At 38.8% G+C, this 27,045-nt stretch overlaps 2 protein-coding genes and 1 long non-coding RNA gene across 5 annotated transcripts; 2 read left to right on the forward strand and 1 right to left on the reverse strand.

The window, feature by feature from the left end:
• The first annotated feature begins 4,970 nt into the window (after positions 1-4,970).
• Positions 4,971-11,865, forward strand: LOC123987432. The gene is made up of 2 exons (XR_006829129.1): positions 4,971-5,083; positions 11,238-11,865. It is a non-coding gene; the product is annotated as an uncharacterized LOC123987432 (long non-coding RNA).
• Positions 11,866-15,523: 3,658 nt separating this feature from the next.
• Positions 15,524-16,979, reverse strand: LOC123987430 (adenosine receptor A1-like). Its single transcript, XM_046076344.1, has 2 exons — positions 16,593-16,979; positions 15,524-16,508 (listed from the first exon to the last, which is right to left on the reverse strand). Exons 1-2 carry the CDS (start codon positions 16,919-16,921, stop codon positions 15,872-15,874), a joined length of 966 nt encoding a protein of 321 aa, XP_045932300.1. The 5' UTR covers positions 16,922-16,979; the 3' UTR covers positions 15,524-15,871.
• Positions 16,980-20,224: 3,245 nt separating this feature from the next.
• LOC123987429 (adenosine receptor A1) lies at positions 20,225-26,879 on the forward strand. 3 transcript variants are annotated; one of them, XM_046076339.1, is made up of 4 exons: positions 20,225-21,659; positions 21,751-21,822; positions 24,551-24,882; positions 25,900-26,879. In XM_046076339.1, exons 1-4 carry the CDS (start codon positions 21,315-21,317, stop codon positions 26,540-26,542), a joined length of 1,392 nt encoding a protein of 463 aa, XP_045932295.1. In that variant the 5' UTR covers positions 20,225-21,314; the 3' UTR covers positions 26,543-26,879. The 3 variants fall into 3 exon arrangements, with proteins under 3 accessions (XP_045932295.1, XP_045932296.1, XP_045932297.1); XM_046076341.1 differs by lacking the exon at positions 21,751-21,822 and adding an exon at positions 23,498-23,590 and having other exon boundaries at positions 21,522-21,659; XM_046076340.1 differs by lacking the exon at positions 21,751-21,822 and having other exon boundaries at positions 20,235-21,659.
• Positions 26,880-27,045: the final 166 nt, after the last annotated feature.

Consider the following 27,045-nt stretch of genomic DNA (forward strand, 5'->3'; position numbering starts at 1 on the left):
TGGCTTTGCTGGCATTTCTGCAAATGCTTGACAGTAACATGGCAGTTGGCAGGCGGCCTAAGGAAGGCCAGCGACCTCAAGGGAGCAGCGGAGAAGCCATCAAGATCTTAAAGGGACAGAAACAGTGGGTTTCTCACCATACCGTGTTCATACGGTGTCAGTTGTGTTTTATTACTGCGTGCAAGACGGTAAACATTGTTGAAGCAATGAGAAGCAGCAGGGTTACACTAGAGGCTTTAAAACCCACTCTTACTATACAACTGTAACAACAAGCCTGAATGAAATGAAAACACATTAATCAAAGTTATGGTGAAACGGGGACCATTCAAAGTAGTTCTGCAACAGTGCAAACACTAAAGAAGAATTATGTTAAATACATAAAGGTGGAGCTTCCAGTGGCAGTGACCTGTGTTTGAGGAGGGAGTATGATGATGATATTTTAGTTCACCCGCGGTTTTAGTGCTGAAACAGCACGTTGTTGAGGACGTGAACCTGGTGGAACTGTAAAGCTGGGTGAATCATCAACTCAGAGAGGGCCCATATCTCAGGAAGGACAAACAATGAAGACGAAACAGGAAAATCTAGAGTAAATGAATCTATTCCCAAAGGAAGGATTGTTCAAGGAAGGTGGAGGGGTACAAAAGAAGACAATGGCAGGAGGTCTCGTCCATTCATTATAAATGGAAAGATGTTATTCAGGAGCAAAAATAGTCTCTAGGGTTGAAGGTAAAATGAAACTCACAATCTCACATTGTTAATTCAACAAGGTCACATCCTGAAAAATGGAGAGAGATGTTTTTCTATTCTGAGGTTGTAATCACTGGTACGGAAAAAAGTATACCTTTTGGACTGACGGTGGCGCCAGAGGAAAGTGTGGTTATTGAATCAAATCAAGGCCTCGGCTCAGCTTGTCAGGCTGAGCTCTACATTGTCAGACATGGCTAGGTTTTCTTTAGCTATATTTTGTCCTTGTGAACTAACAATTCTTGATATTTTTAAACATGCTAATTGTTTGCTAACGTTAATGTTAAGATTGGTTTACCAATGTTACGTAGCAATTTGTTTGATATGAAACTAATTCTCAGAAGCCAGTAACCCCATTTCAAAGGTTTACAAGGAAACAATTTACGAGAAAAGTTACAAGATCCATTTGTTATCTCTGGATGTGATCAAAAACTTAGTTGGTTCCCGGACTAATTAAGTCCAACTGAGTGATAGGCCATCACTTCATCGATATTTAAGTTATGAGCATCTCAGAAATGGACTAATTAGCAACAACACTTATTCACTTTCCAAATATCCAGAACACATGATAATTTCACCTGATAATAAAGAATTTCAAAATGGTATATACATTTGTATTTTATACCACACTATATCACAACATTTATCTTTTTTTCCTATATGGAATTCTCATGCTTATAGTCTGAATTCATTTGTTGATGTGTACTGTTACTGCAACATACTATGTTAGCATTGATCTCAAAATTCTGAGGCTGGTGAGAAGTTGGCCATTTGTTTTAGAGACACACTGTCATAAATTGAGTTATTAGACAATTGGAACATTTAACCTGTTAAAGACATTAGATGAAAAGGCAAGCATCACCTAAATCTTCTGGGAACCATGCACGTCTAAACCAAATTTCACTTTACGGAAATACATTTTATTCACTGACCAGTGACCAATATTGCCACTCCTGACATCAATCACATGGCTGAAAAATCTACTAGGCCAGCAAAAATATACACAGACCTCAGAACTCCATTTGATACTGTTTTGTTAGGAGACCTTTAACAAGTTTTGTTTTGGGATATGATTTGGTAAAAACAAAACATAATAAATGCACTTTTTTAGCTGGTCAAGTGAAATGTCTAATCAAAACTTCACATAAATATTGTAATGCTTATATGAAACTACTCCACTTATATTTATGGGTAATATCCCCCTGAAGGTTCCCCGAGTTTCCCACTTTGTAAACCTGTATAAGAATTTTCTATTGCAGTCCCGGGATCTATCAAGTTATCAAGGGTTGTTTCTGTCCCTCTCAACATAAAAGTGTCTCTGTACGCATGTGGTCTTCACTGGACCACCAAGATTGGCTTGTTGAGTAGATAAGAGACCAAGCTGAAACAAAAGTTCCCCATGAAGGCTCCAGTAGCAATGTGCAAAATCTAATAAAGAGCATATTGAGAATACTCCTTCACGCACGCTTCCCAGCAAGATAATAGGTGATCATATTATAGGTATACAACGCATAACGCATTACTTGCCCTTATTGACCCATAAGAGAAAAGGAGAGGCCACTGAAATGCACAATGACGTGCACAATGCACAGTTATCACATGACTGCTGTATTGTGAGCCGCAACTGGATGGTCCCCGTGGGCCCACTGCATATATGCATGCAGACAAGATATTAAGTAGAAGTGTGACTAACGAGCTACACAAGAGCATAATAATAATAATAATAATAATAATAATAATAATAATAATAATAAAAATAATCATTTGAGGTGGACCAAGTCAGATTTTTATGATGTTGTAATCAATGCACAGTTTATAAGCTGGACGTTTTCATATCATATTCAGTATTTTTGGCAGCTTCCTGCATGTCAGTAATGTGTCAGTATTACTGTAAATTCCAAACACAACTGTGTTTTTATAAGTTCTGAGAAGAAGCAGTTGTTTCTAATCATTTCACAGCTTACAGTAGGTTATGTAATCTTTGCATCCTTCCTTTGGCAAACAGTAGTTCACAACTTTGCACAGCTTTTAGCTTTTAGGAAAGACTGTCTCACTTTCATTCGAGAATGTTGAAATAATATCTGACATTTTTAACAGGATTTCTGTGTGTACTCAAATGTCAAACACTCAGTACTGTCCTTTTTTAACTTTTGGGCACAGTGGGGTTAGCAAATACTGTTAAACACAAATATCCTTCCTGTATGCCCTTGGCTGTACACTGTATGCTCCATATGATCTGCAATGAGAGGTTTTACAATAAAGCAGGCACACCATAAGAGGAAGAGCTTACTCATAGGATATGAGAATGAGAACTACTTTGTGTTTGTGAAACCACTAATTGTTTTTCTAAGTGTGAACATAAACCTACTTTTGTGCATACTTGTTTAAAACTATTCAGTGTAAGTGTTGTAGGGGATAACATGGCAAGAGAAAAATGGCACAATTGGTCCCGCTATAAAGTGTAGAGAAAGAAGCAAAGTGGAAGGTTAGATGAGAAACCGTAAGCCACTCAGAGCAGAAAGAAAGGCAAAGCAGCCAGAACCTTGTGTGAACTGTAACACAAGCAGCGCTGAGCCTCGTGAGAGTTTGACACACATCTGAAATTGAGGGCAAAGTATCCAGGAAATTGTGCTGTGGCGTGCGTTTCCTATTCTCTGGGTGTTTGTGATAGAGACCAGCCTCTCTGGAGTGATCCAGACTACCTTGGATCTCTAACAGATAAACAGATGCCTTAACGACTGAGCTGGCCCGAGCTGGCATTACCCTGACAGAGAGAGAGAGAGAGAGAGAGAGAGGGTGACAGGAGAGACAGTGCAGAGAGCCAGCACTCCTCTCGCAGGCTTGTCCCCTCCGTTTTTCTGAAACAGGCAGTGCTCTTTTGAAACGGTGCCAATGGAGGCTGGCCCAAGCCCTTGCAGCTGAAACTTGTACAAGCTCAGTCTTCGCGAGACAAAGTTAAGATTGGTACAGGGAGTTTGCAGCTCCTCTCCCCTTATCTCCTCTTCTTCAACCTGCCTGAGATGTAAGCACAATGATTCATGCTTGCTTTTTTTGTTGCTCATTTAAACTACAAATTCCTCAAGAATATGTACAGAAACTGTCTGGAAAGAAGACTGCACAAGGAGAGAAAGGATTTAGAGTATGGGAAATAATTGCTTTAAAAAAAGGAAGAGTCTGTGACGTCACACAGGAAGCTGTCTCGGATTTTGCCTGAGGAAAGATACTGATGAGTGTCCGTGGCACTCTGCGGCATGGACATTTGAAATTAAATTGTTGTGCCCTATTCAAGACTTGGATTATTTTAGTGTTTTTAATTTTGGGGGGGAAAATTATCTTTGGATTTGCTCGTTCCCAGAGATTGACCCTTCCCTTGCCCTTATTTTCATTTCAGAGCACCTTGACATATTCTGTAACTTGAGGATGTATTCTGGTAAACATCCCAGACCACTCGTTTGGTTTGTTGTGTTGACAGTAAACACTGCTGTTACAATCAAATTAAATCAGAACCGCACGGGTAACCGTTCTTTCCATCGACTCTGCAACAAATCCGAATAAAAACACAGGCAGGTGCAGAACAACTAAAGACGTCCGGAGTGACTAACAAAAATGGGAACTATGAGGCATGTAGTACCTGGGATTGATGCCAACTGCTGACAAAAGGCTTTACTGCACTGTTCTGAGAGAAGCCTTTAACTCATTTGCTCTGAAATGCTTCAGGAAAATCCGGCACTGAATTGTTTGGCCAACTGAAGATAAATCTGTCAAACCTTTTGGCTTTCTTACAAGACAGCATGTAAGTACTCATATCTGATTCCTTTACTCAAGCTTATTACTTTGTCTGTCTCTTTCTCTTTGTATCCACCCCCCCAGCCCCAAATCCTATTGTCAAGTTAGATGTCTACTTGATGACACATAATCTACAGTTCATGTGACGGCTCCTCTTTCTGTGGCTAACTAATTCTGTGACTTCACGCCAAAGCAAAACTCAATCTACTTTTACATCTTTAGCAGGAGCATGTAAGCACAATTTAGTAACTGCATGGTTTCTTTTGCTGCCTCCCTTTCTCCTTGCTGTCTCTCCATCTTGGCAGCGGGAAAAAGTGGGCAGGGAGAGAGGAGGGCATGGCCCAGAAACTGCTCTCAAGCCCCAGCCCCTGTTCAAGTGGGGTTGCTTGCTGGTACACTACTCAGCCTTTCCCTCATCTTGCAGACGAAAGAGAGGGATGTGGAAATGCATTCTTGTCTGTTTTCTAACCCACTTTTTTCCCCCACCGCCACCATGGCCTAATTCTCTGCGGGAGAACATTAGCCTGGCCTGTACAAAAAACCTCACCTCCAGGTATTTCTCATATTTGATTCTGCTTCTTTTTGGGCCTAGATATTTCTCTTTGTACTTAAGTCACCCATTATCTGTTACTGTTGCACTTTTACACTTCTTTTACTGTCACCTACACGTGTCCGCTTTGCTTGCACCGAACACAATCTCTACATCTCCACCGTTTCTGCTCGATTGAGACACACTGGGATTTTGTTTTAAATACTGTCATTTTTGGTTTATATGCCTTAAGAAATAATGAGCAAAGCATTTGTATATAGTTAATTTAATGGGAAGTCTGTTTACATAGCACTGTTCGATAAAACACATGCCCTGAGTAAAAATAAATTTTAGTGGTTATGTTACTGCCTCTTAAAGGACTGTAGTAAAAAGCAACGTTTAAGTGTAATTTACAGCAAGTCGGAGCCTAAAGACACAACAACTTCAGTGGCTTGAACAAACAAATTTCACCCCATCAAAAGCGATTATTAAGGTTCAAACAGGAAATTCTCAGAGATAAAAGGCATTTATCTCTTTTAAAAAATATATACATTTTGGTTTCTGTGTTTTCTGGATTGCTACGTAGGTGTGAGAAATCTGCACCAGAGGCAACAAAAAATATCCTTCAGCTGTACTGTAGCTACTGCTTGCCATGCATTTTACCACAAAAAGAAAAAGTATTCCACATGGGTGGAAGAAGTATGTGGTTTGTATATCATACAGGCAAATGGTATAATTTTCTGAAGTGTTCTTAAAGGCAGTTGTTTGATAGACCTGTTCACAAACTAGTATGAACCAGATCGCTTTGTTGCAAGCATTGTTCTATACATGAAGGGGCTTGTATTGTGAGATTGCAGGTTCTCGGTTTCAGATTTGCTTGTTTGGGGTTTTTTTAAAGCGCGAAAGCTATTAAAAAACAACTTTAATATTAAAATGAGTTACATTTACAAAAACAACAGTCTTTTTTACTTTTCAGATTACACCCCTACATGAACCAGAACTATTGCGAACTGACTGTGTTAACATTTTGGCACGTGCTACTTGGTGTGCAGTTGGCAGTCAGCTTTTGGCTTCATGTTTGAGTGTGCAATAACGACAGATTATGGCATACTGTACTGTACAGATAGGGTGAATGAAGAAAAAAAGGGGGAGGGAGCAGGAAGGATGGGCAGACAGAGAGAAAATGAACTTATTTCCTCCTCCCCCACAGTTCTCCTCAGATGAACTTGCTATGCTGCTTGATGACATGTTGTTTGGAAACCCATATCCTCTGCTATTTGCATTTCTCTCCTCCCCATGCTTTGAGTGACTTTGTGGTTACCAGGATCAAAGTCTCTTTTTGAGGGGGTGTTTGCTTTTATCAGGTCATACTGCAGTCATCCATTCAGCTCTTCCTGTTTGTTAGCAAAACTGATTCATGGGCTATAAACAGCATTTGATCTGCCTCTTTTGACTCTGGCTGTTGTATATAAACTACCACTTCTTCGCCATTTTAGTTTCAAGCAAAAGCCATGAGCGATCCATCTTGACAATAATATCTGGATGATCCTGGTGTTCCACCGGTATCATAGCATTTGTTTTAACCTGGAGTGGAGTGGAATATTAGACTGGCAGGTTTCCCGTGACCGGACAGAGCCACGTATGACAACAGTTCACTGAACAAACTTTCAAACTCTCTCCTGCGTTTTCCTAAACTTCAAACTAAACATCAAGCTGCTAACTTTGACTAAAACAAACCATAATAAGTACTTGCAGAGCTTTATTTCACCCTGGGCTCTTGAGAATGTCAAAGAGCCATCTGTCGCCCAAAGACAGGAAACTTTCACTGCCCGTAACAAAATATACAATAATATTAAATGGTTTCTGTGTTACTATGTCCAATAAAACAAGGAGTGCCAAAAGTCGTATTTTTTGTCAACTTACGTTTACAAGTAAAAAGTATATTCTAATGTAGTAAATGCCCACCACCTTTGGTGTAAGGGTATTTTAAGTTTCTACACTCTGCTTTATTTAACAAGCATTAAGTAGTAGTAGTGGCATAAGTAAATGCGTTATCTCATTGTACAAGTGGCATGGTAACTCTGAAAACTTTTGAGAGAGCTAAGATCAAAGCCCGCACCAAATGTACTTCATGTCCAGGCACATGCCATTTATAAGGTCTTAACATCCTCTTCTACTAGAGGTTTAATCTGAGTCCCTAAAACAAAGCCAGTTTATCTAATGATGCTCTGTCATTCTGTAGGGGACCATTATACCCTCCAATTAGGAACAGATAAACTGTGTAGTCCAGTGGCTCTCAGCCTGGGGCTCGACCCCCACAAGGGGAAGTAAGATTAATCAAAAGGACTGTGAGATGATTACTGGGGCAGGAAATAAGAAAATTCTGCTACACAAAATCAAACTTTCTGAGAATGGAAAATCACTATTTGATTGAAATGATCACAGATGTGCTCCTTATCACATGTTGCATGACTAAATATATACTGCCTCTAGTTAAGGGGGCACAACCAAAAAAAGGTTGTGGGCCACATGTGCATACTACACAGCTGCTGACAATATTTCCAGAATTACAAATGCTTTTGAATTTTTAGTCTTTAAAATACCCCTAAACTTCTAAGATTCAAGGTTTTTAAAAGTGCTCATCCAACCTAATATTAAAAGGAAATGTAATTTTGGAAAGAAATACCAAAATAAAAGACAACAGAGAGTACACAGGAATAAAAAGGAACTTAGAAGAAATTACTTTGTGGGGCCAGGTGTGGTATAATGTATTATGTTCCCTGCAATAGGCCTATGACTGCAAAAATGGTATATTGAAAAACTGCAAATTAAAATTTTGAACAGTTGAAACACTTGATTTTCCATGAGGATAATATTGTCACAGTCAGTTACAGCGCCAAAAAAAATTTTCTTTAGCTTGAAGTCTCTGATTGAAGTTTCCTGATTGGCTCCACACATAAAATTTATTTTTTTATGTTTTTTTAGTTTTTCCAGTAACTTTAATGTATTCAATGTCAGTCAGTATAAAGGCAGGCTGGATAGAATTTGTGAGAAAATATAGAGGACAGCTCAGTTATTTGATACTCCACCTAAGTTACAATCAATTTGGAAATTATTTTCTAAATAAAGACAGTTACCGCAAGTGAAGATTTATAGCCTGCTAGATGGACGTAAACTCCGACTGGCCTGAGTTTATTAAACATCACAGATGCTGAGATTCAAAACAAAACAAACATATAAGTTTGCTTATGGAACAATGGACCTTTCTCTAGATGAGTGAACACCTAGCTCACATAGCACAGACACTGAACATCTGGCAGTGAGCTATGTCACCATTGCTTATTGTGTGGTATCATACCCCCTGTCTGACATGGCATCCTCTCATTGCTTGGCTACAAATACTCTCCTCCCCCCTCAGTGGTGGGTTCTGCCATGCTGCATCCACGACATCACCCCCTTTTTGTCTCATTGAGATTCAGCTTGGCATGCAGACAATGCCCATTTCTTGGCACCAAATATTGGAGAGAGCCGCATAAGAGAATGAACCTCAGTCTTTTCCCTCACAATCGTCCCCCGTATTCCGCCGATCATCATGGACCAATGCCAACTTGTAATGGGTATTTTTTTGTGCCTTCGTCTACTAAATTCTCAGTTTGTTCGGCACCTGGGCATTTGACAACATGGATATCTTTAATAAGTTGAACGGTTTCCAATGTAAGACGAGCTGGTCTAGACATCTCTATCTGAAGGAACAGTGAATATATTGATTGGCACGTTGATTGTTCTGAGTCTCAGATGAAGGTCATGGATTTATAACACTATTCCTTCGGCAACACAGCAGCCATTTTTCTATCATCGGCAGCTTGGGGATAGACTGTGAAAGTCAAACCATCACTTCCGGTTGTAAAAAAAAAAAAAGAGAAACATTTGCTTTAGCTCTTGGTTCGTAATGGAGGTGCTACTAGCGTTTACCTCAAGCATAGCTTTTGTTAAAAAAAAGTTTATGCACAATCACAAACAGGATATTTGGAAACAATCAAACTAAGGTAAGAAAATAAAAGCGTGCCTGTTTGCATGCCTCACTAGCCTGTGGTAGAGAGATGTATTCCGCTTTAAAATCAAACTTCTGTCTAAAGTTATGGTAGCGCTTTAGCAATAGAACTGATTGCTGATATTTCATTGAAACAATGTGAACAATTAAATTTGAGATGGGATTATTGGGAGAAACAGAGATGTGAGTCGCATCATGTTAAATTATGCAATGTGGCGGTTAGGTGTGTTGTCTGAATAGACCAGAAGGGAAGAAAAGACCATGTGGTTAATTCTTTTCTTTTTTAGACTTCTACTTTAGATATTAAATGAGGTTTACATTAAGACACCAAAATATCTACCTTTGAGTTGAACTGACTGTCCATATTGTAGTGTAAGCTTTAAGTAGTTGTAGTTTTAATTACTGTAGTTGGAAAAGCAGTTGTCCGTATCAATAAATAATCCCAGAAGTTATTAATGTTTCACCAGAGAACCACACAGTGATGGCCCATAAACAACAAATTTTGTATAAAAATTATTTCTTGAATAAAAACTTTAAATCACTCTTTCACTCCATCCCCTCTAGCCAGTTAGAAGAGTTTGATACCATTTACAGTCTAATTAATTCAACATCTCAATTAAGGCCTCCCACTCTCTGGTGCCCTTGTGCCTTTTCAGTCCGGCCCGATGAGCATGCCCTGGCACCACAGCCGCACAGCCTGCCAAAACATTTCAATCACTGTCGGCATTAATTAGTCTAAAGAGGAATTCAGAATGTTAATGAACTGCCCAGCCGCTTTTCAGCGACCATGGTTCACATGCTAATTTATGCAAAACGCCCTAGCCGTAGCACGGATTGACCATCGCTGTCTACCACAACAGTGTCTGGGCTCAGTCAGCTCTGCCAAAGTATGGCTCTGTTGGGCCCCAGACAGCTCTGCCCAGCTTGTGTCCCAGACTCTAACTGGCACAGTAAACAAGACTCCTTTTTCAATGGACTTAAAGTGGCTTTCACACCAAGCAAAAAGGCAGTTTTCAGAAGTCAGACCTTGAGCCTCCTCTACCAAAACATCTCAAGCAAAAACGGAAATCTCTAGCAGGATTTTTTGGCAGGCATTTATGAATCAGCAACGATCAGCTCTGTAAAATAATTTATAAACAGGCAATTCCTTAAGTCAGTCTCAACATCCCCTATACCTTTATTTGGGGAAAATAAACAGGTACAGGAGGCAGAAGTTAACAGGTTGCACCACAGATGTTGGGTACAGGTGCCAAACAACACCATAAAATGGCCGAGGTACTGCCATTTTCCATCTTTGCTCTCTGCTTTGCTGTGGATTAGTTTCGGAAGGGACCAAACTGGAGGGAGATGTGCTTAAACTGACCTTTAGGGAAAAATAGCTGAAAAGAACCAAGCTTAGTTTTAAAGTAAAATGGGTACTAATTCTTGGCACAGCTGCCCTTCAGTATGCCATACCTGAAACTAACTGATTTTTACCTTGCAGGGTTGCAATGTCACAGTTTCTGTGGTGATAAAAGTGTATTTTATCTTACAATATGCAAGTCACTAAGAAAGCATTTCTTTTGTACATTTTCATGGTTTGCTAATGTGTAGTGTGTTCATCACCAGTCATTCATAAACACTGGCCAAATACATTTGTGTTGACCAATGCCAGTGTTCAGATACTGTATATCACTTACATAAACACAGTAGCACCGTCGGGCTGTTTGTAAGCCCGGTGATCTCAGGCTACAATGTGGTGAGTTTAAAGAGGAAATTGCTCCTAGAAGGTCATTCCTGATAAAACTGTTACAGGCTAACTCATTCCATGGCAGTGTAATGTGGTTTAACAGTGTGCACATGTTTTTACTGTTTTTTTCTGTAAAGTGCTGCTCTAAGCACAATTTGAAATGACTAGATGTGGTTAAACCTACACAGAATATTTAATATTTTTTCCAACATTGTTTGCCCCACGCCGATCTAAAAACTCACTTATTCTCTCTTAATTTTTGTCTCACAGTTCGACTGACAAGTTTCCACCACTACCAGCAAAAGTATCTGTCCTTAAGGCTGAGGTAGTAGATTGAATAGTTGTGGGGTTCAGGTCCTCCCTCTGTGATAACTATACAATCTACTGTCTTTCCTAAGGAGACAGGATGATCTGCAGTGGTGCCAAAGCCTGTCTGCACATAAGAAGCTCCGTGGATAAAGGATCTCATGGACTGACTAAAGCGATAACCCATCCCTCACCTATGAGGAGGACACTGCAGAACAAACAAAGACTTTATATATTTACCCGGTGTAATGGTCTACTTTAACAACAAGTATTGAAGTTTGTACATATAGTGGAGTCTTATTTTTAAGGATATTCATTGGTGGCTGAAGTTGAGCCTAGCAAGGTGAGGTAGTAGGTTGTATAGTTTGTGGGATAGAGTAAATCCTACTCAGGTGATAACTATACAGTCTCTTACCTTCCTTGAGAGGTACAATGAGTGCTTGGAATGAAGCTTACTGTCACTGACTGAGTGGCGAAGCAGCTACTCTAATGCCATCTTGTGGTCAAAGAGTATCGTCGCTCTGGAAATTATCTGACACCGTTATTATGTGCATCTGGTTTTATTAATGATAATAAGCTCATAACTGGTGGAGTAATGTGCTGCAGATAATGTGTTGCATTGCATCAGTTTTTCATCAATAATGAACTTTTAATCCATATTTTCAGGATGCAATCAGCTCACCAAAACAATCCAATAAAACACAGTCTGCCTCAACTGTCTATCAGAAAAGCAGTGCTATTTTCTGTTCTGTGTATGTTCTTGTTGAAGTGACTAAGTTGACTGTTTTGCATTGTTTAATTAATTATTATTACTATTTTTAAATGCTTGTTAAATTCCCTGTTTTGTGTCTGAGGACCCCCTTGAAAATGAGCATCTCAAGGGGTTTATCCTCAAGTTAAAATTTAAAAAAATTTTGTGGCCTAGAATAACCAAATTAAAACATGATGATTTGTTTTGTCAGCTGGAAAAATATCACATACTGATGGTATTTGATGCCAGCTACAATATATCTATATATAAGTCAATATTTTACCATGTTTCATGTGTGAAATCTGTGACGCAGTTTATGAAACATCTTTTCAGTGCTTTTCATATAGAGCAGGTCTAGACCATACTGCTATTATTTACAGAGACCCAACAATTCCCACCATGAGTAAGCACTTGGCGACACAGGCAAGAAAAAACATCCTTTTAAAAGGCAAAACTCGAGCAGAACCATGGCCCAGGGTGGGCGGCCATCTGCCTCGACCGGTTGGGGCTGAGAGTGAGAGTGAGAATGAGAGTGAGAGAAATAGAGAGATAGAGAGATATAAATCCATCCATCTACCTGCATTTAATTTGACTTTAACTATCAGGAACCATGTCAGGGAAGCTCATCTGCATGCTTGTCATCCTCATTGGGTCTCGATCTGACTGCAATTTGACGTCGTAACCGACTTGAGTGGGCAAGTGCTTACAATCGATGGCGTCTTGCACTTTAGAGAGGTGTTCTCTTCACAGATGAATCCTGGTTTTCACTGTACAGGACAGATTGCAGACAGTGACACCAGATACTGACTGGTTTCCAGACCCCCCAATACAATGAAACTGCACATTTTCGAGTGGCCTTTTATTGTGGCCAGCCTAAGGCACACCTGTGAAATACCCATTCTGTCTGATCAGCATCTTGAAATGCCACACCTGTGAGGAGTGCTCACTAATACAGATTTTGACAGATTTGTGAACAATATTTGAGAGATATAGGCCTTTTGTTTACATAGAGAAAGTCTTGTTAAGTGAGATCTGATGTAAAATACATGTGTTTTAGTTTTGGGAGTTAAATTATGGATTGGACGTATTGATGAGTTGAAATTGTGTATTTCTCAGTGGAGTTTCAAAAAACTAATAACTAATAAGTTTCTTTTTTTAGTTCCTCCTTTTGTTTATTTCTTTCTTATTGCTGTTATTTTGCATTTTAGTGTATAACATCGGAAAAAATAAGCCTTAGGGTTCCTATTCCTTTTTCGTTTGTTAATTGTGTGAATTATTTTGTGTGAAAAGGATGGTGTAAGCGTGTTAGATTTTTGCACAGAGCATATTCACACAAATTGTCATTTTTTTTGTACATTATAATGTCAACCGAAATAAACTATTCTATGTAACTACAGAAATTAGGAACTTCTACTGGATTTCTGAAATAAGAATAACATAAACACTAAACACTAAAACATTAAAACAACAGAATAATGAGATAAATACTGATGAGTCAAAGATAACTTGAATTAAATCGATGTACCTGCAAAAGCAAGTGTCAGCGACTGTCCTGTCATATTAGTTAAAAAAGCTGGTACAAAATGGTGACATATATAGTACATATTTTATTCTAAGAAAGCTGATGGTTTGGTGTCTTTTTTTAGTATATTTTTAGTACATACACACACACACGCACACACACATATATGTATATGTGTGTGTGTGTGTGTAACTGTAATTTGTAAAAGATTTACAAAAATAAAACATTATTACAAAATGCAATGCACATTGCCAATAGCTGCCATTTTAATGACATTAACAGGATTTAGGTTGGATTTCTTCCTTAATTTGGCAGACACGCATCCATAAGCATTTATTCTTGAGACAATATATATATTAAAAATAAACTGAACTGACACAAATAACAAAATCTGTACAGTACACAGTTTATCCATTCATCCATCGTCAACTGCTTAACTTGTGTACAGGGTCCCAGCTGACATTGGGCGAAAGGCGGGGTACACCCTGGACAGGTCACCAGTCCATTGCAGGGCCACACACAGACAAACACCCACTCACACCTAAGGACAATTTAGGGTCACCAATTAACCTAGTCTGCATGTCTTTAGACGGTGGGAGGAAGCCAGAGCACCCAGAGAGAACACCCAGAGACACGGGGAGAACATGCAAACTCCCCACACAGAAAGGCCAGGGCAACTGGGGTTTGAACCCACGACCTTCTTGCTGTGAGGCAACAGTGCAAACCACTGCAACACCATGCCACCTCGTTATTATATGAAAAACTCATTTTAAAAAAATAGCCAATGCCATCCAATAGAACAGCTCTGCAATAAATTCTACATTGGTGAAACTTTTAAAAAAAGATTAAAGATTAAAAAAAGAAAATACAAATTTTAAATGTTTCGCTGAATTAACACCTGTCTGATACAGTCTGAACAACAATAAAACATTTTAAGTTTTAAAAAATAACTTGTTGCCGAGCTGTTATATTGGATTATATTACACTGTGCATGGGTTTCTATTTTTCTGGTCAAGTGTACGCAGTACAATGCATGTTGTCATGGTAATGATGACAATCACACACAATCACACTTAAGATGTCTCAATTCACCAGTAAATGTGGACAGACCTGGTTTACATACATAGAATCTCGAACAAGGGTATTCAATAAGAATTCAAAGAGGTCCAGTTAGAGAAAATTTCCTGAAGCAAACGTCCGGAACATCAAAACGACTAACTTGCTTCATCATTCAGTACCATAACCTATAGTTGTATCAACATGTTTTTAGTCAACAACGGACTGTCAAATCAAATAATATTTCACATCAAACTGGAGGGATAATAAATAATAACTACTCTAATAATAAATTCTAAACTTAAGTCAACTAAAATAAAGTGCCTAAATTTTTGAAATAATGAAATAAAAAGTGTAGCTGAAGTGATGAAGTGTAGTCTTAACCAATTTTATAATAAACACTCAACACATCATAACAAATGAACAGCTGTAATGTCTCCTCTTTTCTTTCATTCCCTCTTACAGAGCTACAACTCCTACTTTCACTTGTTCAGTGAGAAACGTGAGCTCTAGTTTGTCCTGCCAGCTAGGATGGGAGTTCTATGAGATATTCTGGTTTTGAACTGCCCTTGGGAGGAATGTACATGTAAAAATCTACAGTCTGGTGAATCGGGTGAATCTCGCGGACTCGACTCGCTTGCTTCGGAATGCACAGATTTGATTGGCTGAGTAGCGTCACGTGAGACGATTGGAGCATATGCGATTGGTCTGTGAGTTTCCTCGTCCGCTAAACCCTATGGCTAAACCAGTACAGTAAATGCTAGAAAAGCTGCACAGGTTAAAATAGAAACGCTCCGTCACGAGATAGTAAGTCTCAAAAATAAAGCCGCTGTAGGTCGGCGGTCTGCAGAGGACAGCGGCTGGGTCCTCGCTTAGTGACCTCTAGTCTAGAAGTTGTATCCTTTTCTAAAAATAGGTAAGAAGGTAATTTTTGAGACAGAAAGAAACATGAAGAACCGAAACTTGAACAGAAACAGAAAAATAACAGTGAAACTTTGTGAGTAGCTAAAAGTTAAATGACAAATGGAAGTTGCCCTTTTCGTCTGCAAGACAGTTTTCGCAATACACGCAGGCACACATGCATGCTCAACTGCATATATAGGACACACCCAGACACACAGATTCCTGAACATAAAAGATAACAGATCTTTCAGTAAAGATGGCTAAATTTGTTTACTGTATCAATACACAGAACATCATCTTTCAAAATCCATTCAAAAGGTAGCTTTAGGATTTCAATACAATCCACATATTTGAACTGACTTTCTTAACCTTTCACACAATGTTAACATGTTTAATTATGTACAACAGTGAGTCAAACTTGGTCCTTAGGAACAAAAAAGCTCTAAAACAAGGAAATATTCCTTCACTCATTTTTTAACACTTACTTACTGTTACTATTGTAAGTTACTACTAAGATTGTTGTCTGTTGTCTGGCTTGTCTGAGATCCTTGATTTTCTTCTCCGCATCCAATATATCCTCTCCAGAGCTTCAGGTATGCAGTCCTGATCTTTTGTATTTTGAACGCATACACAACTGGGTTTACAGCTGAGTTAGCATGAGAAAGCAGGATGCCAATGTAGAAAGCTGTTATTGGTACATCATTCGGTCCACCAAAGTAAACAATGCAGTTCATTATGTGGAGAGGGAGCCAGGACAGGGCAAACAGAGCCAAGACCAGAGACAGAGATGCTGCCAGCTGTTTCTCTTTCCTTAGGTAATTCTGAGATTGTTTTTGGAAACCGTTGCCTGGTTTCTCTCGAAGACTTCCTCGAATAGTACAGAAAATGTAGCCATACAAGAAAGTTATCACCAACAGAGGTATCAGGGTGCAGAGAAAAAAGTTGAAGTAAACCAGGTATGACATTGGCATCACTGATATAAACCGGCAGGTAATAGTAGAGTTGCTTGGGTTAGGCAAGGTTTTATGCTCGTACCATCCAAGCATGGGAGCAAAACTCAGTGGTATTGCAACAAGGCAACATGCTGCTACCGCAAGCCAAGAATGTCTCTGTGTTACAGTCCTTTTGTACCTATAGAAAAAAGCAATAATGATTGGTATCATCAATTAAGGTTAAGATAAAATAGATACAAATATAAAGATTATGAATTTTTACCTGAGAGGGACATACACACGGAGGAATCGGTCCACTGCAATAGCCGAGAGAGACAAAACTGAGACCAGGGTCAACAGGATGACCACACAGCTGATGAAGAGACAGCCATAGAATGAAGTCTTGACTCGTCCGTCCACCAGCACAGCCAACGGTATGGCCACACAGCCAACCATCAAGTCAGCCACAGACAGACAGACAATAAGGCAGAAGGTAGGTTGCTGAATGCTTTTACTGGTCCACATTGCCAAAATAACCAACATATTACCAAGACAGCAGCTGACCGCAATGAGCACCTCCAACAACGTGTAGATCACAACTCCTACATCCATTATTAGTCCTATCCAGCTAATGTTTGATGGTAAAGGATGTGGCGTGTCTGAATGTGAGTGTGAGCCTGAATGTGCTGAGCCATTTATCATTCATCTCGGTCTTGTGAAACCTTTTGAGGAAGTCTCTAGCCAATCTGCTTTTTCTGTGTGTGTGCAATGCTTTGCAAGCGTATGTCATATTTGTTTGTTAGTGTAAGATTGCATTTCACTTTCAATGCTGTAATACGATACAATCTAACTGTATGCTGTTGTACTAGATTATATGGATGATATTTGTGTTAAAGTCTATAATAAGAGCCCTTATTAGGTTTCTGTTGTGAGGAAATGAGACTAACTTCTTGAGAACAAATGGAACTGATTTAAATTAAAGATAAATATTTGCCAATACTAATATTAATTTGCATTCCTATTAGCTCACATAAGCAGCTTTAAGTAATCCTAGATGCATAGAAATTTTATGATTATTTACAGAGTCAGGGACTCCTTGTTTTGAAACTACCACCCTGGAGCCTGAAAGAACCACATTCAGACTGCGACACTGAAATCAACAAGTCAGCGACAGTGGCAGGGCAAGTCAAGACTGAGCTGGTTTTGTGCTGCAGTCATCATACAGTGACATATACTGTCGACAATAGACTGAACAATAATTAAGGATTTTTTAAAACATCAATATGACATATAGGCCTAGTTTATTTTATAATAAGCACTGAATAAATAATTGATAATTGATAACCCCCGCTCCTCTCACGTTGATCCTAATCTAAACCTATGCAACCTTGTTGCGGTTGTGGGGGTGTTGGTATATGCATCATCTAATGATACACAGTTAATAATAAATCATCTCAGCTGTCTCACCATAAACAAAATATTAACATTATTGGCAAACATATTTTCATATGAGCCTAAATTACACTTTCCTGTTACTTCCCTTTTGGATTGTTTATGTATTAGCATTTCAGCTAGAAGACATTCTTCCACAGAACTACAAAAAAATAATAAATGAAAAAGCCATCACAGAAAACAACCTTTTTAACTCGTCTTATCTGCAGTAGAGGTGTTGTACTGTGAACACACATCCATCACATAAGAGACCTGGTTTCTATCTTCCTACATACAATTGTATTCTTTATTGGTCTCTCTTTGCTTGCCTTTTTTTATCTTCATCATTTGTTTGAATGAGGGGTTTGGGGAGGGAAACTCTTTTTTTTTTCAAACTATTTTACATTTTCTCAGCTGGGTTTTGCTTGTCTTCTATTTTTACATGACAATGTAAAACTGACTTATGGGCCAGTATTGTGTGATCAAGTAATTAAAAACTGTGATTACTGTGTACAAGCTCATAAGGGTCAGAAGGGGGTGACCACTTTCACTTGCTTTATCATCATGAATAAAGCCTGAGTATTTCTGAGCTGGCATTTTTTCTCTGTGACAAGCAAAGCCAATGACTTTACCAAAAATGTATGTTATTATTATTATTATTGTTATAAGTAAATAGCCAACTATGAAAGTGATGATAGCCGCAGTACAGAGAGGAACTAAATAGCCTAGTTCTTCTTGAAAATGTTTTTATGAAGCAATTTTACCCATAACACTCAAGAAAGAAGGAAGCACAAAATCAACCACCACCAACACACTGGTTACTTCTCAGCCCTCATGTTCACACTTCAAACATCTTATCAATGACTGTGTAAATGCTTTAAAAACAGACTAAAAACTGTATTCAGCAAAGAATTTTTGCTATCATACCAAAGTTACTGACTGGAAAAATTGACAGAGAATACTGGAGCCTTTACCAAAAGTCATAAAATAAAGAAAAGCTTAAATCATCCAGAGAAATAAAACTGTTATTCTGAAATATGTGAAAAGTAATTTGAGATGGTAAAACCACCACACACAAGAAGTCAAACCACATAATGTTAAGGTAATAAGTGACAATTACGATTACTTGAGCAAATTATTTATTATATCATAAAGTACATTTTCTCCATCCATTCAGCTCCTTAAAATAGGAAGTTCAGCTAGCATCTTGTTGAGGCTGTCAGTGTTACCTAGACTACAGTCTATGTTGTTAAGATAATGGTTAGCTGCCTCAGCTGTGAAGCTAGCTGTTGGCGGTAACTTAGTTACAACTTTTACAACTAGGCTTGGAGTCAAAGTGGGCCGGGTATTCGTGTTATCCGAGTAGGCTAATGAATACTTTATAGACTGCATAGGCCTACTGTCTGGATTCTGTGCCATGTTGTTAAAATGCCTCCCTTCCCTCTTTGGACCACAGTCAAAACGTCAAAAAAGCTTATTAATTAGCCAATATAACATGTAACTTAGATATATCCAAGCTTTGAAACTGCTTAATAAATAAAAAATGAATCACTAGTTTGCATGAACACGTCTTCAAAAATTGAAACTGGGTAAATCCTCAAATAACAGTGTCTCTAAATCTTCAGTAGGTTACATCGTCCGAGACTACTCCAAAGCCTGAATTTTGTCGAGTGTTACAACGATTTTTCCAATGTATTTCACACCATCTCTAACAATCCAGCAGGTGAGCTGCTGTTTTCACGTCACTCACTCACCGGTGCACGTGTGTATCTGTAGAGAGGGCTGTTTCAAACTTCACCATTGGTGCTGCTAGTGTGTGCTTGTCAGCAAAAAAAAAAAAATAAAAAATATATATATATATATATATATATACATATATATATATTTGATGAACAGAATATTTGAAATGGACTTGAGAGCAAATAAAAACTGGACCACAATTCATCTAAGTCTAAGTTACATCCAAGAGTTGAAAGTGTGAGAGTGAGGGTCTTTTCTCCTACACATCGACAAGGCCAGATGTCTTAAATCTGATAACCTAAACCTTTTTTCACATCATCATTACAAATATGTAGTTAATGCATGTTCCACATAAGAAAACATTAGCAACATGAGAAAACAGTTGACTCAAGTGAGCAGGTTTCTAGTAAGCTAATTTAGATATCTAGCTTGCAAACCTTAGTAAGCCCAGCCAGCCTCTTTCTACTAAAGGATAATATAAATACATTTTCCTGATTGCCTTAATTATTTGGTTGAATACAGTATTTCCTTACTTTGGCAGCTGTGTCCATGAAATATAAAAAATATTCATTCAATCTGAGGTGTCGTGGCAATTTTGTAATCCCACTCTAACAATGAGGAGCAACAAAAACTTTTAAGAGCATGGGACATTTACAACACACATATACACAAGACTGTGGTTAGTTTGCAGTATGGACACAGAAAATAAGCTGTTCACTCCTTCCTCTGGGCAGTCTTTCAAGAGTGCCTGTATGTGGTCTCACTATGGTTGCCCTCAGAGGTTAAATCATTATCAGATGATAGCTGATGGTTTCTAAGATTGCTTAACACATGACCAGTTGTTAAGGTTACATTGTACTAAATTCAGCATGATCAAGCGTAATGGAAAGTAAAATGATTACATATGCAGTGTAGGTATTCAAACTTGTGCAATAAAAGGTATTCAAACATAATATGTATAGTGTGTGTAAATAGTGTGTGTAAATTTCTTAGTATCCTTCCACAAACAACGAAAAGATGCATGGAACTGTTTTGCATTCTGTAAATCTTCAACCCTGCCTTGTGCACAATTTGCTTATCAGGATACCTTGTCATTTGTTATTGCTAAATATGTCTTTGCTCTCACCTCCCTTCTATTGTGCCATCCTGATCTTAAATGGACAATGTTCATCATCAAGCAGTGTTTCTGGTGGCCCTCCGTGGAAATGCCATATAATCAGTAGTTCAGGCAGTTAAGAAATATATATATCAAGAGTCTTTAAGGCTTTGGGGTTTGAAAAGTGCTGAATCCATATGAATGTAGCCCGCAGAAATGCAAATCTCTCTTCTCTTATATTTCTAAACTAGACACTTCATAGCGGGCAAACAACTTTGCACATGTCAAAAAAGTTATCTTGTCATTAACTTTATGGCATGTAAACACATTTCTTATCAGATCTATTTATTTAGCATCATTGTAAACAGTTAGGTTGAAATCTCTAATCAGCATGATTTTAATCAGGTTGAAGAAATATTGCCTATGTAACTGCAGCTATAGTTGTTAGGGTTTTGGTTTTGTGTTCTGTATGTTTCCTGTTTCAGTTTTGCTTTGGCCTGTTGTTGTTTCTTCTCATTTTGCCATTTCCCATGTTTGTTGATTGTTGATTCACTCCCTGCCCCTGTGGTCTAGTTCTGTGTTCTGGTTTAGAATTGTCTGATACTTATGCATGCGTTCTGTTATATTCTGGTACTTTCATCCTAGTCTGTTGTTGCATGCTTTACTTCCTGTTTATTGTGAAATCATCTGTGTCTGGTGTCGGCGTCTAGTTTTGCTTCCTATTGTCCTGATTACCTAATGTCTTTCACAGGTTTGCATTCATGCCTGTTTGCTCCACACCTGAGAACAACTGGCATCTCACCGCCTGGCCGCCGGCCTGCTAGAACACAGTATGCTAGCCACCAGCCAGCTAGTAGCTTCCAGGCTGCTAACAACCAGTATGCTAGTTACCAGCTAGCTAGCAGGCTAGCTTGTTCACTGGAGCCATACAGGGGATCCCTGACCTGCCCGGTTTCCCGGCGGTGGTCCGATCGACCCCTGCTCCTGGTTCTTTGTTGGTGGTCCGAACAACTCCTGCCCCCAGGTTTCAGCCTTGTTTTGTGTCAGTGTTTCTGCCTGAACACATGGTGCATCCTGACAATAGTGAGTGTTGTAACACACACACATTCTTCTTCTTCTTCTTCTTCTTCTTATCTGGTTTATTTTTGACCTACCCTTTTGTGTACTTGCCTAGCAATTTTGGATACCTTTGCCTTCTTGGACTGATCATCTGTGTACCAAACCCTGCTTTCATTCTACCTGCTCTGTGAGTTGCTTTGAGTGCTTTGTCCATCTGTGCCAGCACTGATAGCATAAATGTATAATGGTAGGGGGTAGGCTATATATTTTTAAGATGGTGCACATAATAATTCAAAGACACTAATATGGCCTTATATAGGCCAAAATAACCCTTTATAATGTTTTAGTTTGGTATACCAGGACCAGATATACAAGTCAATAAAATGTCTGAATTGGTAGCAATTTCATAGGGATAGATACTAACAATTGATCACTTATGCTGCAGAAGAATGTAATTTCTCAGTCATGTTACATTCATTATTTTTACATTACTGGAATGGGTGGGAGGGAACAAGCAAATCACAACAGGGTGACCAATAAAAGTACACACACACACACACACACACAGACACACACACATATGTAAAATTAGTATACAATATAATGGTGTTCTTGAGTGCTGAACCAATATCTTTGATACATACTGCAGTGCTTACATTTACAGATATTGCATAACAATAATGCGATAATGCATGTAGACTAATGTATGATGCTTGAGCTCATGAATGCTCTAATGCATAGACCAGAGCCTGAGATCATAGCCAATGTCCTAAAACAACATCCTGAGTCATTGTTATTCTTTAAAAAAAAAGTCAGTGATCAGACTGAATATATTTACAGGCAGGCATTGAATCTGCTTCCTTAAGCAGCTGAAGACCATCTCAGTGATTGCTTGCTCAGTGATACTTGCTGCCAAAGTGTTTTCATGCTCGGATGGACAATTAAATTAAGTTTTAGTTAGTAATAGAACTTTTGGATCTAATTCCTTCCTGCATTTTACCCTTCAGAGTCCAAGTTATAGAACGGCTGGACTTCATGTGGAGAATAAACCAAAGAATAATTAAAAATTTGCCATTAAAATTAAATGCAAACTACTAATTTTAGTAGATAAAATTAATGGAATTGATGGACCTCAACCACCTGTCACTACAGAACTTCAATTAACCCCATGTCTCTCATGTGTCAATATATGTATATAATCATAAGGTATCTATGCCCTACAGCATATCCTGTTTATCATCTATACTCTAAATCCGACCATGCTTACAAAATGAACATCATGCTGTATTGTTGTAGTACTCGAGACTGGTCTTGGTCTCTAGACCGGACTTAAGACTTATAAGACCATAACTTTGGGAATATAAATAAATTGCTCTTGCATCGTCTGATATATTTGTTATCATCCTAACTTTGATTGGATGTAAAACATATTGCTTCAAATGCAATCAATAACCCTAATTAAAAATGTGTTGTTACCGTTAACGACTGTCACTCCTCCCCGCGATGGCGATGCTTACATTGATTTTAGCTCTTAGTGTTTGTATGTGGGTGTTTTAATGGGAATGTGGATCTGTCTTGACTCGGTCTCGCCCTCCCTCTGTGTTGGTCTCAACTTGGTCTCAGTCCCTAAAAGTCTTGGTCTTGACTTGGTCTCGGTTTGGGCGGGCTTGACTACAACACTATCATGCTGTTTGGAAGATGACATGAAACTAGTAATTGATAAACTTACTGGGTAAGGGTTTACTGAGGTAATAAATCAAGTGAGAAGTAGGGTGATTCTGTCAAATACCTTTTATACAATTGGTCATTAGAAAGACTGCAGGTTTAAGGCACTTACATAGTACATTGGCTTTACTTTTCAGACCCAGTGCTTCCTTGCTTGTCTACAGCCAGCATCTAGTTAACTTAGCATAAAGACTGGGAGCAGGGAAAACACAGCCTTGTTCTACCTAAAGGTAACAAAATCAGCACCTACCAACACTCCTAAAGCTCACTAACTAACAAAGTATTTTTTGTTTTTTTGACCCGCGCAAAAGCGTTAAAAGAACACATGGTTTTTACGAGGGGATTGTTCTTTGGCTGAGGGCAGTGACTTCCTGGAGCTTTGTTATTATTGGGAAGTCGAGTGATACTGGATTTTTGAGAATACTGGCTTATGGATTTTTGACAGTTAAGAGTAGCATAATATATTGGCCTTTATTTCTTTAAGAGAACTATTAGTTAGAAACAACCAATTTTGACAAGGATCCCCTGCAAGTTTGGTTAATAAAGAATTATGACCGAAGTAAGTGTAGAGCAGTTGAAGCAAACTTATCGGCACTGTCTGATGGACAAACTATGCAATATCGACTCTATTTACTCTATAACACCATCTTTGGTATCAGTTATTTGAGACCATGTAATATTAAACTCTTATCAAAATGCATCCTTCCAGTTATTACATAATGCTGACACTTCCTCTCAAAAACCACACACGCACACAAACGCACACGCACTTAATGTGAGAAACTATTGCTGCAGGGTTGCTGCAGAAAGCAAAGTCCCTCCCCTTGATTTTATGACTTGTATTTACAGACTAGTGAGAGAGTGAGAAGGAGAGAGAGAGTAAGGATGTAGAAGAGCAGTGATGCACTGGTACCCAGTCCGCGTTGCGCTTGTTGAGCAAGCTGAGGATTAATCATCCGACATCCCTTCATGAGCATAAGGGCCACTCATTGTGTGAATGTGGCAAAGAGGAAAAGTACACTTTTTTTTTTTTTTTTTTACAGCCATGGGATATAAATAATAAAATGTTTTTGCTGAAGCAAACCTCTACGTGGAGGCAAGAAGTTAAGCAATTAGAATTTTTTAAAAATCTGAGTAAAGGTAAGCGAAATTTGTGAATAGTAAAAATGTCTTCCTCTCCCGGTATAAAGCCTCAGGAGCATGTGGACATGATGTACATCTCCATGGAGACAGCCATTGCCTTGGCCTCTGTGCTAGGGAATGTGCTGGTGGTGCTGGTTGTGTGTGTGAACCGGGCTCTCCGCAACACCACCTTCTGCTTCATCGTGTCTCTGGCTGTGGCTGACATCGCTGTGGGGGTTTTGGTCATCCCTCTGGCGATTGTCATCAGTCTGCGATTTAACACTCAGTTCTACACCTGCCTCTTCCTCTCCTGCCTGCTGCTGATCATCACCCAGAGCTCCATCCTATCCCTGCTAGCTATCGCTATCGACCGATATCTGCGAGTCAAGATTCCCACCAGGTGAGGAACTGTTGTAAAACCAATTGGTTACACTTACCTTTGAAAGGTGTAATTTGTTTTTCCTGATGATTTAGACAGAAAGAAATTAAAGGAAAGTAGAGATTAGTTGGGTTAAGATTCTTCTGCATAATGAATATTGTGATGCCACTGTCTGGAAAACTATTGCAGTCAAAGTAGTAAGTAACAGCGTTTGTGGTAAGAACAATTATATATTCACAACATACTTAGAGCAACAGGAAGTGATTGCCTGCTCCAGTCCATTGCAGCTTTCTTGCTAAAATTAAAGTATGATCCAAACTATCCCTACTCTGAAATATGTTATTGACATAAGCGCTATTTATTTATCAAACTCTATTCACTAGAATTCAGTTGATACCACATTATATGGCATGTAACTATTCCCATACAAGTCTAATAAAGTCAAGTATTTTTTTATTTATATAACCCAAAAATGTTTCTTAGATTGTACTTAGAAACAATATGTTGGTGAGAATCACTGAATTTAACTCCTTTCTCATAAAAGCAAATTAAATCATTTTCGGATAATCTTTAAGAAAAAGTTGCTCCAGGAATAATATAATATTTTAGAAGAACACAAAAGTAACAATAGCCTCTAATCATAACCTTTCATTGCCTTTAGCATCAGAGAGCTAAATGTGTGCTTTTAGCCTCAGAGTAAATCAAGAGGAGGAAGTTCTCATTGTTTATGTCTGACATTGCACCATATATCGTTGCTTGATTCAATGCAAATCGATGGGCTGGACCTCAAAAGCTTTTAAGCAAATTGAAATGTCCTTGTCTGACTAAGTAACTGACATTTGTTAAGAGACAGTCCATACTACTTTTTGTTCATCAGTTGGAGCTTGATGTCAGAAGCTGGCACTTGAGGAAAATGCTTCTGAATAATAACTTATGGACTGGCATTTGTTCAAAGAAATACTAATCCAGTAGTATGGATGTGTGCATTTGGGTGATTGAAAAATGTGTCTTCATTTCTTCTCCAATAACCCTGCCCAGGTACAACACCATAGTGACCCAGAGGAGGGCATATGTGGCAGTTTGTCTGTGTTGGATTCTCTCCTTCCTAACTGGATTGGTTCCGATGATTGGATGGAATAACCGTGATGCTCAAGGAAACATCAGCATTTCCAGCGAAATTATCTGTGAATTCACCACTGTCATGAGGATGGACTACATGGTGTACTTCAACTTCTTTGGCTGGGTGGTGGTACCACTGTCGATTATGATTGCTCTGTATGGGGAGATCTTTAGGGTGATCCGGCGACAGCTCAACCGTCGTGCTGAAGCCACTTGTGACGGTGACGGAGACAGGTACTATCGGAAGGAGCTGAAACTGGCCAAATCATTGGCCTTGGTGGTCTTCCTCTTTGCTGTGTGTTGGCTGCCGATACATATCATGAACTGCATCAACTTCTTCTGCCCAAAGTGTTATGTACCCAAGTTTGCCATGTATGTAGGCATTTTCATGTCCCATGTGAACTCAGCACTCAACCCCATGGTTTATGCATTCAGGATAAAGCCCTTTCGTGTCACACTGATAAAGATCACTCACCGTTGCATGTTATGTAAACCCACAGAGCCCACCATGTGCCCCACCAGCACACCAGGCCTGACGGAGAAAGTGGGTGGAAACCTGTAACAATGCCTGCAGTACTCTTGGTGTACATGATTTACATTGACACTTGTGCGATTATGCGCTATTTAGAATATCAACCCATTATTATTAACAGACACAACAAAGTACTCATGGGCCAAGTTCATTTCTGACCTATTCATATTTATTTGACATTGTTAGATTTTGATCCTGCAATCACATAAGAAGAAAATGCATTATTTTGTTTCCACTTAATGCTTCCTTGATTGATTCATATTGAATTATAATATCTACTGTATGTCAACATAATAAGTGATACTACAAACATTTCATGTTCAAAAAGCTTAGTGGTAAATTCACCAAAATAAACATTCATAGTGTCTTCATTTAATTTTCTGTCAAATCAGTTTAAATACATTTTGGAGTCTACATCCAGGCCAGCATCTCTGTGAGGCTGTATTTAGGAACAGCGGTGCTTTGAGCTAAATGTAGTCTGTATTAAGTTTCATGACAACCCATCCTGGCGATGTTGCGATATTTCACTGGAT

The sequence above is a fragment of the Micropterus dolomieu genome, linkage group LG18, assembly GCF_021292245.1.
Source record: "Micropterus dolomieu isolate WLL.071019.BEF.003 ecotype Adirondacks linkage group LG18, ASM2129224v1, whole genome shotgun sequence".
In the NCBI taxonomy this organism is placed as follows: Eukaryota; Metazoa; Chordata; class Actinopteri; order Centrarchiformes; family Centrarchidae; genus Micropterus; species Micropterus dolomieu.

What these genes read in the sequence shown, in the direction of transcription:
- LOC123987430 (XM_046076344.1), bottom strand. Translation starts at nt 16,921, where the DNA reads ATGGATGTAGGAGTTGTGATCTACACGTTGTTGGAGGTGCTCATTGCG. An exon ending in CGTGTGTATGTCCCTCTCAG is followed by an intron (nt 16,509 to 16,592) that starts GTAAAAATTCAT and finishes TTTTTTCTATAG; the next exon opens with GTACAAAAGGACTGTAACAC.
- LOC123987429 (XM_046076339.1), top strand. Translation starts at nt 21,315, where the DNA reads ATGTCTTTCACAGGTTTGCATTCATGCCTGTTTGCTCCACACCTGAGA. An exon ending in GCTTTCATTCTACCTGCTCT is followed by an intron (nt 21,823 to 24,550) that starts GTGAGTTGCTTT and finishes CCCGGTATAAAG; the next exon opens with CCTCAGGAGCATGTGGACAT. An exon ending in CGAGTCAAGATTCCCACCAG is followed by an intron (nt 24,883 to 25,899) that starts GTGAGGAACTGT and finishes AACCCTGCCCAG; the next exon opens with GTACAACACCATAGTGACCC.